Below are 17299 nucleotides of genomic sequence, written 5' to 3'. Positions count from 1 at the left end.
TTTTTCAAAGCCGTTTATAAGACTGTTCACTTACCTTCCATCACTGACATTTTAACAACTAAAATTTAATGCTTCAAAACTAACCAACAAATTTGGGGTTTATGGCCTATATACTGAGCATTATTTTTAAAGGAAAACATTTTCTGAACTAAGTATTTTAAGCAATATATGGACCCTCCAAAACTATACAGATGAAATAATTTTTCTTACTTTCAACGACCATGCTATCAATACATTTTAGGAATAAATAACTTATAAATAGCAATGATGTGAAGAATACTCACAATCTAAATAATTTAATCATAGAGAAAAATGGGCTAAAAATATATATAATCATCGTAAGACAAATGGTTTCTCACTTGTTCACCAGATTAGTAAGGGACAAATAACCATAATACATGTTAACGACTCTTGAGAATTCATAGAAAAGGAACAATCATTTGGAAAAGCAAAACTATAAATAAAGGGACTTGTACAACAAGAAGTGATCCAGAAGAGCAAAGAGGCAGTAGAACACAGGTAAAGGAAATCCACATTTCAGGAATAGCAGCATGGAAATTGTCTGAGGTCTTCCATGATTGTGCTTTGGCCAGGGTGGATATAGCTAAAATGTATAAAAACTGAAAATCAAAATATAAAGCAATATAAACTCAAGCTGCTTATTTATGGAAGAACTTTCTTTTTTCTTAACTATCTTACACTATAATGCCACTGATTATTAAGGGGATTAATTCTGTGGGGCAGAACTCTGGAATGACCAGTTTTCATTTCATTTGAAAAGGTATCTTTATTTCTATAAAGAGTTTGGTCTTATCAAAGCATTTCAGCATACAAAAATATCACATAGCTAATATTTGACAAAAAAGCCACCGTAACGTGTATGCTGATCACCATGGTGAGTACAGTGCAATTTTCTCAATCATGCCTTTCAAACAAAAAGGAAATGACATTTTAAAACTAAAATCCAAAACAACCTGAAACAACAGTTTGAACTTTCCCAAAAAAGGTGGTACAAGGCCAGACTCATAGAAATCCTATATTCATTCATATTTTTAAAAATTATAATTGTGAAGATCTATTAAGTTATCATGCACTGTACAAGCATCTCACTTTCACTGCACCACAACACTGCATGAGGTCTGGGGGTTTTGTTGTTATTGTTGGTCTTTAATAAAGTATCTGTAATATGAATAAACTAAACCAATAACCCAATTGTAAATCAAACTTTTATGTGTTCTACCCTTTTCCTCCCATGGGTCACTGACCTTTGATAAAGATTAAATGCACACAGAAAACTATCAGCCCCAAATAAGTATTCTATTAGCTCATTAATGGACAATACACAGAATATAAATATTTTCCCAAAATAAAACTTTAAATGCACTAAAAGAGGAACTTCCCTGGCGATCCAGTGGTTAAGACTCTGCGCTTCCACTGCAGGGGGCATGGGTTCAATCCCTGGTCAGGGAACTAAGATCCCGTATGCCGCGCAACGTGGGCAAAAAGAAAAAAGGAAAAATCAATGTGCTAAAAGAACACTGATTCTCAACTAGTCTGCTCTCCATCACTGTGATTAGCATCAGCTAAGTAATCTGCTAAAGGAGGATACAATCTAATTCATCTGAAAATCATTAACTAATATAACATATTACACTGTCAAAAATTCTTTGCAGGCTGAGGTCTCTGGAAAGCCTTGAAGACGAAGTCCAAATCCCAATAATGCAGCACATCCAGAAAAATTCACTACTAAATATCATTTCTCCCTTTTTTTTAAGAAATGTAATTCCTTTTTTTTTGAGATTTTTTTTAAATTGAAGTAATATTGGCTTGAACATTATATGTTTCATGTATATAACATTATATTTCTACTTCTATATACCCTGCATACTCTGTTCTCTGTTTCTACATTCTTGGTTTTTTCTGGTTTGGTTTGTTCATTTAAAGAAATGTAATTCTGGAATCCCCTGGTGATCCAGTGGTTAGGAGTCTGTGCTTTCACTGCTGAGGGTGCAGGTTCAATCCCTGGTTGAGGAACTAAGATCCCACAAGCCTCGCGTTGCAGCCAAATAAAAAAAAGAAAAAGCAATTCTGATGGTAAAAGTAATACATTCAGAGAATTAAAGATTAAATATAATAATCAAATACCAATTTTTTTAAAGCAATTTAAATGCTAATGACAAAAAACAACTGTTTTTAAGACAAGTTATAGACTCAACACATTTTTACAAGAAAATTCAGAGTGATGCAATATTAAATTCACTATCTTCAATACATGTAATTCAACAACAGCCTTCAATTTTGATGTTATTTCTAACTTCAATCTCCCTGGTTTACATTAGCTTATTGTGTGAATCTTGAGATCCTGAGTACAATTTTATAGGGAAAGAGGTATTCTCTAAACCAGTATCCCTCTCCAAACAAACTTAAATTTTAACTACTTGATAAACTAATAAAATTCACACTAAACATTTGTTAGCTCATAAAAGTTTCTTGCGCTGAAGAAATCCTGCAAATTCTTTAACTCATGTCCCCGAAGCTTTCCACTATACCACCCGGCCTCAGCTTCCCCTTCTGCGAAATGAATGGGCTTGACTGAGAGATGGTAAAATAAGTTTCACAATAAGTGCCAACAGGTTTTTAATTGGTATTGGCTCTAGAGAGCACCTCTGAAGAGGATTCAGTGACCCTGTCTCTCATACAGGAAGGAAAGCCATGACTGGTTAGCAACTTCTATTACACGGGGAGTCACAGCACAAGGGCCAAATATTTCCTCCCTCTGACATCTGAGGACACCTGCAGTGTCCTCCAGCTTGATGTTCTATGGTTTTTGAGGATTCTTCTTTGATTGCTATAGAGATTGCTATATGCTAAGCATGTGGTACTTTTTAATACCTCTACAGACTGTACTCCTCTGGGCCTCAATTCTTTGTTCTGACAGTTACATGATTTGTTCTGTGTACACTGTATTAGCAAATTAAAGCTAGAAACCTGGTGGAGGGCCTTAGTATTTTCAGAGTATATCATTAAGAATTAATAAAAGCAAAGTAACATATAAAATATGAGGACATTTTTCTACAAAACATTTTTCTACAAAACATTTTTCTACATTTTCTTATTATCACACCTAAGATAATGCTCTAGTTCATCTAATACAATGTTCATATATTCACATTTTCCCTATTAACAAAAATAAATGTCTTTTACAGCTGATTTGTTTATTCTACAATATAATAAAGGATCACAGCTCACATTTGATTGTTATGTCTCATAAGTCTCTTTGATCCAGAATGGTCTCCCCTAATGCCCTGTTTTCCTCTAAGACACTGACTTACTGATAAGCCAGGAGCAATTTTCTTGTTGAATTTCTCACCTCTGGCTATGCCTAATTGATTCCACACTGTGTGGTCTAACCAGTTCCTCTATTCCTTGTATTTCCTGCAAACTGGAAGAGAAAACGAAAGGCTTGACTGATTTAGGTTAAAACTGAGGGACAAGAATTATTCACAAGTATGTATGTTTTTTATATTGTCTGGTGACTCCCTATTAGTGATGCTAAGATTCATCACTGCTTTAAGGTAAAGACAAACAGATCACTTAGCCTGTGATATTCTGAAAGCATCCTCACAATACTTTCTAGGACTTCAGATATTGACAGCATTGATTTTAAGACAGTCCTATTTTCTTTCTTTGTGGTCCATATATAAATGGTACATCTCCCAATAAGCGGCATCTTAGATTCGATGAAATACCATATATCAATTCCAATTCAAAACCTGCCTTTTCCTTGATAGAGGAAGCACCACTGTTACCAATAATCATTACTGTCATTTATTTTGGTTCACTATTGGAACAAAGAAAAGGGGAAGGGGAGGAATTGAGGAAGAAGAAGTAGGCGCAATATTTCTCCTTGCATAACCAGGCAGGAACTAAAAGGAATAAAAGGATGACACATGTAGAGAAATTTTCTAAGATCAAAGTAACAGAGCTGGGAGAAGAAAGTTATCCCTGGTTAGGAAAATGAAAGATAAAGAGGTTGAATCTGTCAGTTTTACAGAGCAGCCCCTTGAGAGCACAGCTGGCCCACTTGTACAGATTAGTGGGTTATCTGTAATCTTGGGGTAGCTGGGAAAATATAACAGCAAATAATTTGCCAATCAGACATGCAGGGCATGTTTACAGGGTAGGTATTCATAACTCAAAATGGTGCTTATTAGAGTAGCAATCCCTATTTCAGGTCTTTGATTTGTCTTATCAAACTTCACAATAAATAGTACTGCTTAAGGTAACTACAAAAGACTAAAAATCAACTCTCCACCACTCTTCAGTAATTGCTCCAATAACACAAACAGTAGTTGTATGGAGCACAGGAGACTTTCTACTCCCAAATCAGCTTGTGCTTCCAAAGTACAAATTTTCTTATTCATGTAATACACTTGGAATAAATATCTCCCTAACTGAAGCAAGGACTTGCACCTACAGGCATCACTCTCAGAAAACGGCAACTTAAATTCAATGACATAAAAGCACTTTTGAACACCTTGCTTAACAAGATATTCAGACATGACCTAGATCACAGACTTGACACATCTGGTTAAAAGCAATCTAGCTGTAGGCAAAGACTATTAAATCTTATTGAAATGAAAACTGAATGCAATTTAGCTGACCAATCAAATTATTAAAGTTCCTATGTCTGGTTGAATTTATGTTCTTACAAATAAAAAATTTTACATTTTTTGAGGTATAGTTTACCTGCAATATTATATTAATTTCAAGAAGAAATTTTGCTTTTACATATTTTTTCACTTGACAACTTCAATATTCTGATGAAACCCTAGACATTGGAATTTATCAATATTAAGTGTTCAAATTCCTTCTCTAAATTTTATACCTTCTGAAACAGAATCCATCTACAACGCTACTTAAGTTTCATTTAAAAATCTTTTCTTATAACCCAAGTTACAAATTATCATCGTTAAAGATTCAAATAACACAAATCCTACAGAATGAACTGTGAAAAATCTCCTTTTTCTACCTCCACACAGGAGATAACCACCATTAACCCCACACACTGTCCCAATCCTTCAGCTATGAATTTTTCTACATATATGAACTCAGATGTACATGGTTTTAGAGGTTTTGTTTTTTTTAACCAAATATGATAATATACATATTGCTCTGTAGTTTTTTCTCTTAAGATGCTGGAGATCTTTCTATATCAGTACAACCCATCTACCCCAGTCTACGGAACGTTGCATAATAAAAATAGTCCATAATAGATTTTTCATATTTTACCTAGCCATTTACCTATTTATTGAGGTTTTTCTAACTCTTTGTAATTATAAACAATTCTGCTATTAAGGTTATACACACCAACTATACACTTGCCATAAAACATAGTCAATACTATAATTATAGAGGCACATCCTACAGGTAAGATTCCTTTAAAAGAAGAAATATTTGAGATAACATTTCCTACAACCCTAAAAACACAAAGAAAAAGTTATATGGAGTGACACATGAGAAATTTCAATTATTTGTGTTTTTTTTTAATTGTTCAAAATCTTTTTCCTATTTACAAAATGCTGGTTCAAGTGCCTCCTACTTTGTTGTAAATAAATGGGGCCACTGGAAGGAGCTCTGTAACACTTCTCTCTTGCATATTTAACATCCTGGAACTCAAAGCACTGTTTAAACACTGACATCTCTAATTATACACTCCCTCACAGTCTACCTATATCATCATCTTTCCCGAGAAAAAGCATGCACTTTCTGCTCACACACCTTTAAACATTCCATCTCTCCCACTTCTCTCTCATCAATCACATCAGACCACAATTTTTCTTCATGCTGCCAAGCCAGCCCCTCTGGGCCCATTATACTCTCACCCCTGTGTCCCTGAGCACTCCTATAGTGAAGTCCATCCATTTCAGGTCATCCATTTATCTCAGGTCCACTTTCATGGGGGCCCTCCCAACTGCTGACCAATCCTGCTAATTCACTGCTTGTCTAAATTTTACACTTCCCCCAGATATTATTCTAAAGTCTAGAATCTAGACTACTCTCAAACCCCCATTTCTCTCTTCCCAGCCTCTTTCTCATTTTCAGTAGATTCTTCCTTTATAGAATTGAAGCCTTCTTCTTCATCTTAACAGTATAATACCCTATAAGCCTATCCTTCCTATAGACTGAAAATAGAGAAACATATTCCGCACATATTCCCTGAACCAGCCTCTCCTGCTTGTAACTCTTGGTTAAGAGATTCCTCAATTTTGTAAATATAGAACTTTTTGTTAACATCAAAATATTTTGAGGATCCTACACAATAGAGGGTTGAATTTTTATTATCCAATGATCTAGATCAACTTTTAGTCAATTTAGAGACAATGCTTAGAGTATGAATCAATCAGCGAACACCTGGCATTAATTTCACAGCTTACACATCAGGAACTCAACTTTTCAACTCTACCAGGGACCTCAGTTTCACAATACTCTCTCTTTTGTTGGTATACATGCTCTCCTCAACACTAACTCAAATCCTTCTGCCTTCATATACGCAGCTTCTCTAACGATTTCTTTATAGCTAAATGCAATTAACTTGTCTCTGCAATATTAAACATGAATGACCTTTTTCTACTCTTGCAGACTCTGTCCAATGCAATATACCACTTTGGAACTCTTCTGCCTCTAACCACTATTCTTTTGCCTCTTTTCCTGGCACTTCTATTTCTTCTTTCAAACCCACTAGCAGTAGTTCTCAATTTATTTCTGACTCCATTCACTGTTGGGTAGAACGTGCCATCAGTGGTATCTCTCGCATTGCACTAGTTCTCTACCAGCTGGCAGCATTCCTCAGCTAAGAGTCCTATCCTAACATCTGGAACATTCTTGGCCTAACCAGTCTCAGAATGTCTATTCATTCCACTTGTAGTCTAGAACATGGCAATGAAGAAGGACTGTGTATTATCACCCACACCTGTTATATGCGTAGTCACTGTTTCCTCCAATCAGACAGCAATTCCCTGAAGGCAATTCCTTTGTTTTAGTCATCTCTCCAAAAGGCAGAGTGCCAAGTACAAAGTGATCACTTCAAATATCTTCATTATTTTTTCTTTTATCAATATTTTTTATTGAAGTATAGTTGACTTACAATGTGTTAATTTCTGTTGTACAACAAAGTGATTCTTTCATGTATGTATATATCTATAATATCTATATATTATATAGATAATATCTATATATTATCTATATAATATCTTCTAATACTTTCTAGGTACCTAAAATGTACAGTCAAAAATTCCCAAATAGGACGGGCGCGAGCCACGGCCAACAGCCCACACCCCACAGACAGGCATGAGACGCTAAGGCTGCTGCTGCCGCCACCAAGAAGCCTGTGTGCGAGCACAGGTCACTATCCACACCTCCCTTCCGGGGAGCCTGTGCAGCCCGCCACTGCCAGGGTCCTGGGATCCAGGGACAACTTCCCTGGGAGAACGCACAGCGCGCCAAGGTTGGTGCAACGTCCCGCTGGCCTCTGCTGCCGCAGGCTCGCCCCACATCCGCACCCCTTCTTCCCCCTGGCCTGAATGAGCCAGAGTCCCCGAGTCAGCTCCACCTTTAACCCCGTCCTGTCTGAGCAAAGAACAGACGCCCTCCTGCGACCTACACGCAGAGGCGGGGCCAAATCCAAAGCTGAGCCCCAGGAGCTGTGCGAACAAAGAAGAGAAAGGGAAATCTCTCCCAGCAGCCTCAGGGGCAGCGGATTAAATCCCCGCAATCAACTTGATGTACCCTGCATCTGTGGAATACCTGAATAGACAACGAATCATCCCACATTGAGGAGGTGGACTTTGAGACCAAGATTTATTATTTTTTACCCTTTTCCTGTTTTTGTGAGTGTGTATGTGTATTCTTCTCTGTGAGGTTTTGTCTGTATAGCTTTGTTTTCACCATTTGTCCTAGGGTTCTATCCGTCCATTTCTTTTTTTTTTTTTTCACTTTTTAAAAAAATTTTTTTCTTCTTAATTATTTTTTATTTTAATAACTTTATTTTATCTTACTTTATTTTATCCTCTTTCTTTCTACTTTTTCTCCCTTTTATTCTGAGCCACGTGGATGAAAGGCTCTTGGTGCTGCAGCCAGGAGTCAGTGCTGTGTCTCTGAGGTGGGAGACCCAACTCCAGGACACTGGTCCACAAGAGACCTCCCAGCTCCACATAATATCAAATGGCGAAAATCTCCCAGAGATCTCCATCTCAACACCAGCACCCAGCTTCACTCAACGACCAGCAAGCTACACTGCTGGACACCCTATGCCAAACGACCAGCAAGACAGGAACACAACCCCACCCATTAGCAGAGAGGCTGCTTAAAATCATAAGTCCACAGACACCCCAAAACACACCACTAGACGTCGACCTGCCCACCAGAAAGACAAGATCCAGCCTCATTCACCAGAACACAGGCACTAGTCCCCTCCACCAGGAAGCCTACACAACCCACTGAACCAACTTTAGCAACTGGGGACAGACACCAAAAACAACGGGAACTACGAACCTGCAGCCTGCAAAAAGGAGACCCCAAACACAGTAAGATAAGCAAAATGAGAAGACAGAAAAACACACAGCAGATGAAGGAGCAAGATAAAAACCCACCAGACCTAACAAATGAAGAGGAAATAGGCAGTCTACCTGAAAAAGAATTCAGAATAATGATAGTAAACATGATCCAAGATCCTGGAAAAAGAGAAAAAGCAAGAAACATTAAACAAGGACCTAGAAGAACTAAAGATGAAACAAGCAACGATGAACAACACAATAAATGAAATTAAAAATACTCTAGATGGGATCAATAGCAGAATAACTGAGGCAGAAGAACGGATAAGTGACCTGGAAGATAAAATAGTGGAAATAACTACTGCAGAGAAGAAAAAAGAATGAAAAGAACTGAGGACAGTCTCAGAGACCTCTGGGACAACATTAAACGCACCAACATTAGAATTCTAGGGGGCCCAGAAGAAGAGAAAAAGAAAGGGACTGAGAAAGTATTTGAAGAAATTATAGTTGAAAACTTTCCTAATATGGGAAAGGAAATAGTTAATCAAGTCCAGGAAGCAAAGAGAGTCCCATACAGGATAAATCCAAGGAGAAACATGCAAAGACACATATTAATCAAACTATCAAAAATTAAATACAAAAAAAACATATTAAAAGCAGCAAGGGAAAAGAAACAAATAACACACACGGGAATCCCCATAAGGTTAACAGCTGATCTTTCAGCAGAAACTCTTCAAGCCAGAAGGGACTGGCATATGTCTATACTTAAAGTGATGAAGGAGAAAAACCTGCAACCAAGATTACTCTACCCAGCAAGGATATCATTCAGATTTGATGGAGAAATTAAAGCCTTTACAGACAAGCAAAATCTGACAGAGTTCAACACCACCAAACCAGCTTTACAACAACTGCTAAAGGAACTTCTCTAGGCAAAAAAAAAAAGAGAAGGAAAAGACCTACAATAACAAACCCAAAACAATTTAGAAAATGGGAATAGGAGCATACATATCGATAATTACCTTAAATGTAAACGGACTAAATGCTCCCACCAAAAGACACAGATTGGCTGAATGGATACAAAAACAAGACCCATATATTTGCTGTCTACAAGAGACCCACTTCAGACCTAGAGACACATACAGACTGAAAGTAAGGGATGGAAAAATATATTTCATGCAAATGGAAACCAAAAGAAAGCTGGAGTAGCAATTCTCATATCAGACAAAACAGACTTTAAAATAAAGACTATCAGAAGAGACAAAGAAGGACACTACATAATGATCAAGGGATCGATCCAAGAAGAAGATATAACAATTGTAAATATTTATGCACCCAACATAGGAGCACCTCAATACATAAGGCAAATACTAACAGCCATAAAAGGGGAAATCAATGGTAACACATTCATAGTAGGGGACTTTAACACCCCACTTTCACCAATGGACAGATGATCCAAAATGAAAATAAATAAGCAATCACAAGCTTTAAATGATACATTAAACAAGATGGACTTAATTGATATTTATAGGACATTCCATCCAAAAACAACAGAATACACATCCTTCTCAAGTGCTCATGGAACATTCTCCAGGATAGATCATATCTTGGGTCACAAATCAAGCCTTGGTAAATTTAAGAAAATTGAAATTGTATCAAGTATCTTTTCCGACCACAGTACTATGAGACTAGATATCAATTACAGGAAAAGATCTGTAAAAACTACAAACACATGGAGGCTAAACAATACACTACTTAATAACGAAGTGATCACTGAAGAAATCAAACAGGAAATTTAAAAATATCTAGAAACAAATGACAATGGAGACACGATGACCCAAAATCTATGGGATGCAGCAAAAGCAGTTCTAAGAGGGAAGTTTATAGCAATACAATTCTACCTTAAGAAACAGGAAACATCTCGAATAAACAACCTAACCTTGCACCTAAAGCAATTAGAGAAAGAAGAACAAAAAAACCCCAAAGTTAGCAGAAGGAAAGAAATCATAAAGATCAGATCCGAAATAAATGAAAAAGAAATGAAGGAAATGATAGCAAAGATCAATAAAACTAAAAGCTGGTTCTTTGAGAAGATAAACAAAATTGATAAACCATTAGCCAGACTCATCAAGAAAAAAAGGGAGAAGACTCAAATCGATAGAATTAGAAATGAGAAAGGAGAAGTAACAACTGACACTGCAGAAATACAAAAGATCATGAGAGATTACTACAAGAAACTCTATGCCAATAAAATGGACAACCTGGAAGAAATGGACAAATTCTTAGAAATGTACAACCTGCCAAGACTGAATCAGGAAGAAATAGAAAATATGAACAGACCAATCACAAGCACTGAAATTGAAACTGTGATTAAAAATCTTCCAACAAACAAAAGCCCAGGACCAGATGGCTTCACAGGCGAATTCTATCAAACATTTAGAGGAGAGCTAACACCTATCCTTCTCAAACTCTTCCAGAGTATAGCAGAGGGAGGAACACTCCCAAACTCATTCTATGAGGCCACCATCACCCTGATACCAAAACCAGACAAGGATGTCACAAAGAAAGAAAACTACAGGCCAATATCACTGATGAACAAAGATGCAAAAATCCTCAACAAAATACTAGCAAACAGAATCCAACAGCACATTAAACGGATCATACATCATGATCAAGTGGGGTTTATTCCAGGAATGCAAGGATTCTTCAATATACACAAATCAATCAACGTGATACACCATATTAACAAATTGAAGGAGAAAAACCATATGATCATCTCAATAGATGCAGAGAAAGCTTTCGACAAAATTCAACACCATATTATGATAAAAACCCTGCAGAAAGTAGGCAGAGAGGGAACTTTCCTCAACATAATAAAGGCCATATATGACAAACCCACAGCCAACATCATCCTCAATGGTGAAAAACTGAAACCATTTCCACTAAGATCAGAAACAAGACAAGGTTGCCCACTCTCATCATTCTTATTCAAAATAGTTTTAGAAGTTTTAGCCGCAGCAATCAGAGAAGAAAAGGAAATAAAAGGAATCCAAATTGGAAAAGAAGAAATAAAGCTGTCACTGTTTGCAAATGACATGATACTATACATAGAGAATCCTAAAGATGCTACCAGAAAACTACTACAGCTAATCAATGAATTTGGTAAAGTAGCAGGATACAAAATTAATGCACAGAAATCTCTGGCATTCCTATACACTAATGATGAAAAATCTGAAAGTGAAATTAAGAAAACACTCCCATTTACCACTGCAACAAAAAGAATAAAATATCTAGGAATAAACCTACCTAAGGAGACAAAAGACCTGTATGCAGAAAATTATAAGACACTGATGAAAGAAACTAAAGATGATACAAATAGATGGAGAGACAGACCATATTCTTGGATTGGAAGAATCAACATTGTGAAAATGACTCTACTATCCAAAGCAATCTACAGATTCAATGCAATCCCTATCAAACTACCACTGGCGTTTTTCACAGACCTAGAACCAAAAATTTCACAATTTGTATGGAAACACAAAAGACCCCGAATAGCCAAAGCAATCTTGAGAACGAAAAACAGAGCTGGAGGAATCAGGCTCCCTGACTTCAGACTATACTACAAAGCTACAGTAATCAAGACAGTATGGTACTGGCACAAAAACAGAAACATAGATCAATGGAACAGGATAGAAAGCCCAGAGATAAACCCACGCACATATGGTCACCTTATCTTTGATAAAGGAGGCAGGAATGTACAGTGGAGAAAGGACAGCCTCTTCAATAAGTGGTGCTGGGAAAATTGGACAGGTACATGTGAAAGTATGAGATTAGAACACTCCCTAACACCATACACAAAAATAAGCTCAAAATGGATTAAAGACCTAAATGTAAGGCCAGAAACTATCAAACTCTTAGAGGAAAACATAGGCAGAACACTCTACGACATAAATCACAGCAAGATCCTCTTTGACCCACCTCCTAGAGAAATGGAAATAAAAGCAAAAATAAACAAATGGGACCTAATGAAACTTCAAAGCTTTTGCACAGCAAAGGAAACCATAAACAAGACCAAAAGACAACCCTCAAAATGGGAGAAAATATTTGCAAATGAAGCAACTGACAAAGGATTAATCTCCAAAATTTACAAGCAGCTCAATAACAAAAAAACAACCCAATCCAAAAATGGGCAGAAGACCTAAATAGACATTTCTCCAAAGAAGATATACAGACTGCCAACAAACACATGAAAGAATGCTCAACATCACTAATCATTAGTGAAATGCAAATCAAAACTACAATGAGATATCATCTCACACTGGTCAGAATGGCCATCATCAAAAAATCTAGAAACAATAAATGCTGGAGAGTGTGTGGAGAAAAGGGAACCCTCCAGCACTGTTGGTGGGAATGTGAATTGGTACAGCCACTATGGAAAACAGTATGGAGGTTCCTTAAAAAACTAAAAATAGAACTACCATATGACCCAGCAATCCCACTGCTGGGCATATACCCTGAGAAAACCATAATTCGAAAAGAGTCATGTACCAAAATGTTCACTGCAGCTCTATTTACAATAGCCAGGACATGGAAGCAACCTAAGTGTCCATCAACAGATGAATAGATAAAAATGTGGCACATATATACAATGGAATATTACTCAGCCATAAAAAAACAAAATTGAGTTATTTGTAGTGAGGTGGATGGACCTAGAGTCTGTCATACAGAGTGAGGTAAGTCAGAAAGAGAAAGACAAATACCATACGCTAACACATATATATGGAATCTAAGAAAAAAAAAATGGTACTGATGAACCTAGTTGCAGGGCAGGAATAAAGATGTAGACATAGAGAATGGACTTGAGGACACGGGGCGGGAGGGGGAAGCTGGGGCGAAGTGAGAGTAGCACCGACAGATATACACTACAGAATGTAAAATAATTAGCTAGTGGGAAGCCGCAGCATAGCACAGGGAGATCAGCTCGGTGCTTTGCGATGACCTAGAGGGGTTGGATAGGGAGGATGGGAGGGAGGCTCAAGAGAAAGTGGATATGAGGACATATGTATGCATATGGCTGACTCACTTTGGTGTACAACAGAAACTAACACAGTATTGTGAAGCAATTATACTCCAATAAAGATTGAAAACAAAAACAAAAACTCTTTCCCACCTTCTACTGCTCATTACCAGGACCTATTAACTTTCCCCTTTCCAGGGAACACAACTGAGGAAATGCTCATTAAGCAATAATTCTTTCCTTTCACAACTACTTTATACCCAGTATGATTTCTAAGAATATGTTAACACTAGTAGTTTTATGATTTATCCTAGAAGCCAGTCTTAGCATCCCTCAACCAGCCCCAACGCTACTACACAGTATAATTACAAAAAAAATTTTAAGGATTCATTTCAGGATATTTTTTAATTGCAGCTCTCTTACTGTTTTTAAATATTATCTCATTTACAAAAATATCATTTATATACACCATTGGACCAGAAGGGTATAATCCTACATTTATAAAAAAACAGCAAAATCTGTTAAGAGCTGTGCGTAACTTAAGTGAATTGACACTCTCTCACTGAAGCCAAAGGTAAAACAGATTAAAAAGGACAAAGTATTCCAAAGAACCAAGAATAAGAGGAAGACAAAATAAATTTTAAAAATAGATACACTATTTTTCTCTGGAAGATTCATAATGCTTACTAGCATATTAAAAGTTCCAAAAAGTCCTGCAATTAAAAAAAAAGCCAGGTCAACACTGTTCAGTCTGTGGCTTCTCAAATTTATTTGACCATAAAATCTTTTTTTTCCCCTCAGTAAGATATTAACATCCCGATACAACCTGATAAATATAATAACAGTTTTAACAGTATCTCTGATTGGAAAAAGCTATCAAAAAGAATTGTTAGTCCTCATTCTTCTGCTTCAACACTCTGCAATGTTGAAACGAAATCTTTTAGAAAAACTTGAACCAGCAGCAGGTAATCAGAAAGTAAATCTCTAAATTTTCCCATCTAATCTCATTCCTACTCAATTTCTCTGCCTAGAAATTTTATGTCAATAATTAAGATGTGGGAGGAAAATAAGGACAAATCTTTGTCTTCTTAACAGTTAACTTTCAGAATTTACATTGAAGAGGAAAGAAATTCTGAACCCTATTCCTGGAATCATGTAAAACTGGTCCAGGTTAAAAGCAGGACCTTAGAAAGGCCTCAAATACTAGTTCTTTTTTTTTTTTTAACGTCTTTATTGGCGTATAATTGCTTTACAATGGTGTGTTAGTTTCTGCTTTATAACAATGTGAATCAGTTACACATATACATATATTCCCATAACTAGTTCTTTATTTCTTGTTTATCACCTGTTTCCTCAGCAGCATAACATGGTGGAATGGGGATGATGACTCTGTGAAAACGCCTAACAACTAATCACCACCCTGAAAGCCTCACCCTTATCTGAACCTTTTCTAAACCAGATCTGATTTTTTCTTTTATAGTACTGTACTTTGACTTCTGTTTTTCCTGGAACAAGATAAAGAAATGATCTGCAACCAGAAAGCCAGGTACTTGACTAGGTGCACACCTCATCATTCAGTAACAGTTAATTACCAAACAAGCACACTGGGGATTGCAAATTCATTACCTCACAGCTCCAAACTAAATTATGTCTTTTGCAAAACCACTCTACTACCTAGACACTGCAAAAGTGTAACTGATTCTAAAGCCAGCTCTACCACTAATAATTTCAGCAGGCTATTTATAATTGTTTCTGTGTGCTTTTTTTTCAATCTACTCTAAATTTAAACTTGCTCTTCATTTCAGAAGCTGAAATTAACATAAAGTTAAATGCAGGAAAAATAGACACTAATGAGTACAAGCTACTCCTGCTCAGTTCCTCTTGCAAAAGGCTACAAAGAATGTTTCCCAGGTAGCTTCAATTCTATTACAATCATACTTCCCTTAAAAAAAAGTGTTCTTGGGACTTCCCTGGTGGCACAGTGGTTAAGAATCCACCTGCTAATGCAGGGGACAGGGGTTCAAGCCCTGGTCCGGGAAGATCCCACATGCCTCGGAGCAACTAAGCCCGTCTGTCACAACTACTGAGCCTGCGCTCTAGAGCCCGCAAGCCACAACTACTGAGCCCGCGTGCTGCAACTACTGAAGCCCGAGTGCTGCAATTACTGAAGCCCGCGCGCCTAGAGCCTGTGCTCGTCAACAAGAGAAGCCTCACCGCAATGAGAAGCCCGCGCACCACAACGAAGAGTAGCCCCCAGTCGCCTCAACTAGAGAAAGCCCGCGCTCAGCAACAAAGACCCAACACAGCCAAAAATAAATAAATTAAATAAATAAAATTTTTTTAAAAAGTGTTCTTTCTTCCAGGGGTAAGGTCAGTTGTAAATTTCAATAAGGAAGGTAAGAATTCAATTCTTTTTACTGACAATAGCCAAGTTAATACGAATTTTAGAGCATATCAGTCATTTCATATATAATTCTGACAATTATAACTTTAACTCACACTTTTATCTAATTATTAAAACGACTAAGTCTCAAAACATGGACTAAAAGGGCCTAACTTTATGTTTTAACTGTTCTAGGTAAAACATTCATTAAATGTAGACCAATATTTCTCATACGTAAGTGTTTCAAATGGGTGCACATGCAAGTAATAAATGATGTACGATCTCTCTCCACGGTCACTTCCAGGCCCATTCACCAAGGCATTGATTAGCAATGGCTTCTGTTGAGATGGGGGGAGGCAGGAAGTAAGATCATATGAAATGTCATTGTCGTAGCTCTAGCTATAGTTCTATTTTCTGCTGGGCGTGCCCGAAAGAAAGCAACTAAAATTAAATATTTTTTAAAAGGTAAATCCTGGAAGAATGCGAGATAAATTCAAGAGACCTCACCTGATGTTCCACAGGTTGCCTCCCTCACCTGCTGGACTCTTTTGAAGTCACTCCCCTCCACCCCTCAGTTCCCTCAGCCCTCGCTCCTTTTCCAACTCAGACAGTGCTCTTCGCTCCTGGTTCCCTTCTTGGCGCAAAGCCTCCTTCGGCCCCCCCAGATCCCTTCTAGGGCCCGCCCTCCTCTCAGGTGCCGTCCTAGGTCCCCGCTCCAGCTCCCAGAGGCCGGCCCCCGCCCCCAGCACCCGCAGGCACCGCGGGACACCCCTGCCCAACACCCTGACTTCGCACCCTCCACACTCCCGCTCCCGCCGGTTCCACCGGCCTCAGCGACGCCCGCACCGCACCCCAGCACCGCCCCGCAACACGCCCCCCGCCCGCGGCCCCCTTACCGCACATGATGTAGGAGGCACGGCCTGCAAGGCAAGCGGCGAGCGGCTGGCGAGTTCGAGAGAGCACACAAGCCTTTTGGGCGGTCAGCGGGCTTGGGGGCCAGGGGGTCGCCGACACGACTCCCTCACGGATGCCACGGCCGAGGCAATGAAACCCGTCCCGTCCTCCCGGGCTTGCCAGCAACTGCTGCTGGGCCCCGCCCCCCGGCGCACACCGCGCCGCCGCCGCCACCGCCCGCAGGTCCCATTGGGCCGCGTCCGCGCCGCTCAAGCGCAGGTCCCGCCTCCCCGCACAGCCCCGCCCCTCACCGCCCCAGAGCCCACGCAGGCGCTGGCCTGCTGGCGGCTGAGACGTGGCACCGGCTCGCGGCCGCATCCGCTTGAGGTTCCTGGAGCCGCCCGACCACCGGGCGCGCAGCGGGAGGCACTGCCCTGCGGGAGGGAAAGAACTGGG

General features: G+C 38.7%; 1 protein-coding gene across 6 annotated transcripts in view; it reads right to left on the bottom strand.

Moving 5' to 3' along the window:
- Positions 1-16973, bottom strand: part of GFPT1 (glutamine--fructose-6-phosphate transaminase 1) — a 73730-nt gene extending 56757 nt beyond the window's left edge. For 5 of the 6 annotated variants that reach the window (XM_060168646.1, XM_060168647.1, XM_060168650.1 and 2 more), the window contains exon 1: positions 16846-16973. In XM_060168646.1, coding sequence (XP_060024629.1) covers positions 16846-16852 — 7 coding nt within the window. In that variant the 5' untranslated portion in view covers positions 16853-16973. The remainder of the gene's footprint in view (positions 1-16845) is intronic. The other variant, XM_060168649.1, reaches the window with a different exon arrangement.
- Positions 16974-17299: the final 326 nt, after the last annotated feature.

The sequence above is a fragment of the Lagenorhynchus albirostris genome, chromosome 13 (genome assembly GCF_949774975.1).
Source record: "Lagenorhynchus albirostris chromosome 13, mLagAlb1.1, whole genome shotgun sequence".
NCBI classification, from domain to species: domain Eukaryota; kingdom Metazoa; phylum Chordata; class Mammalia; order Artiodactyla; family Delphinidae; genus Lagenorhynchus; species Lagenorhynchus albirostris.
Note: the sequence above shows the minus strand (reverse complement) of the source record. Positions and strands in the feature narration are given on the sequence as shown.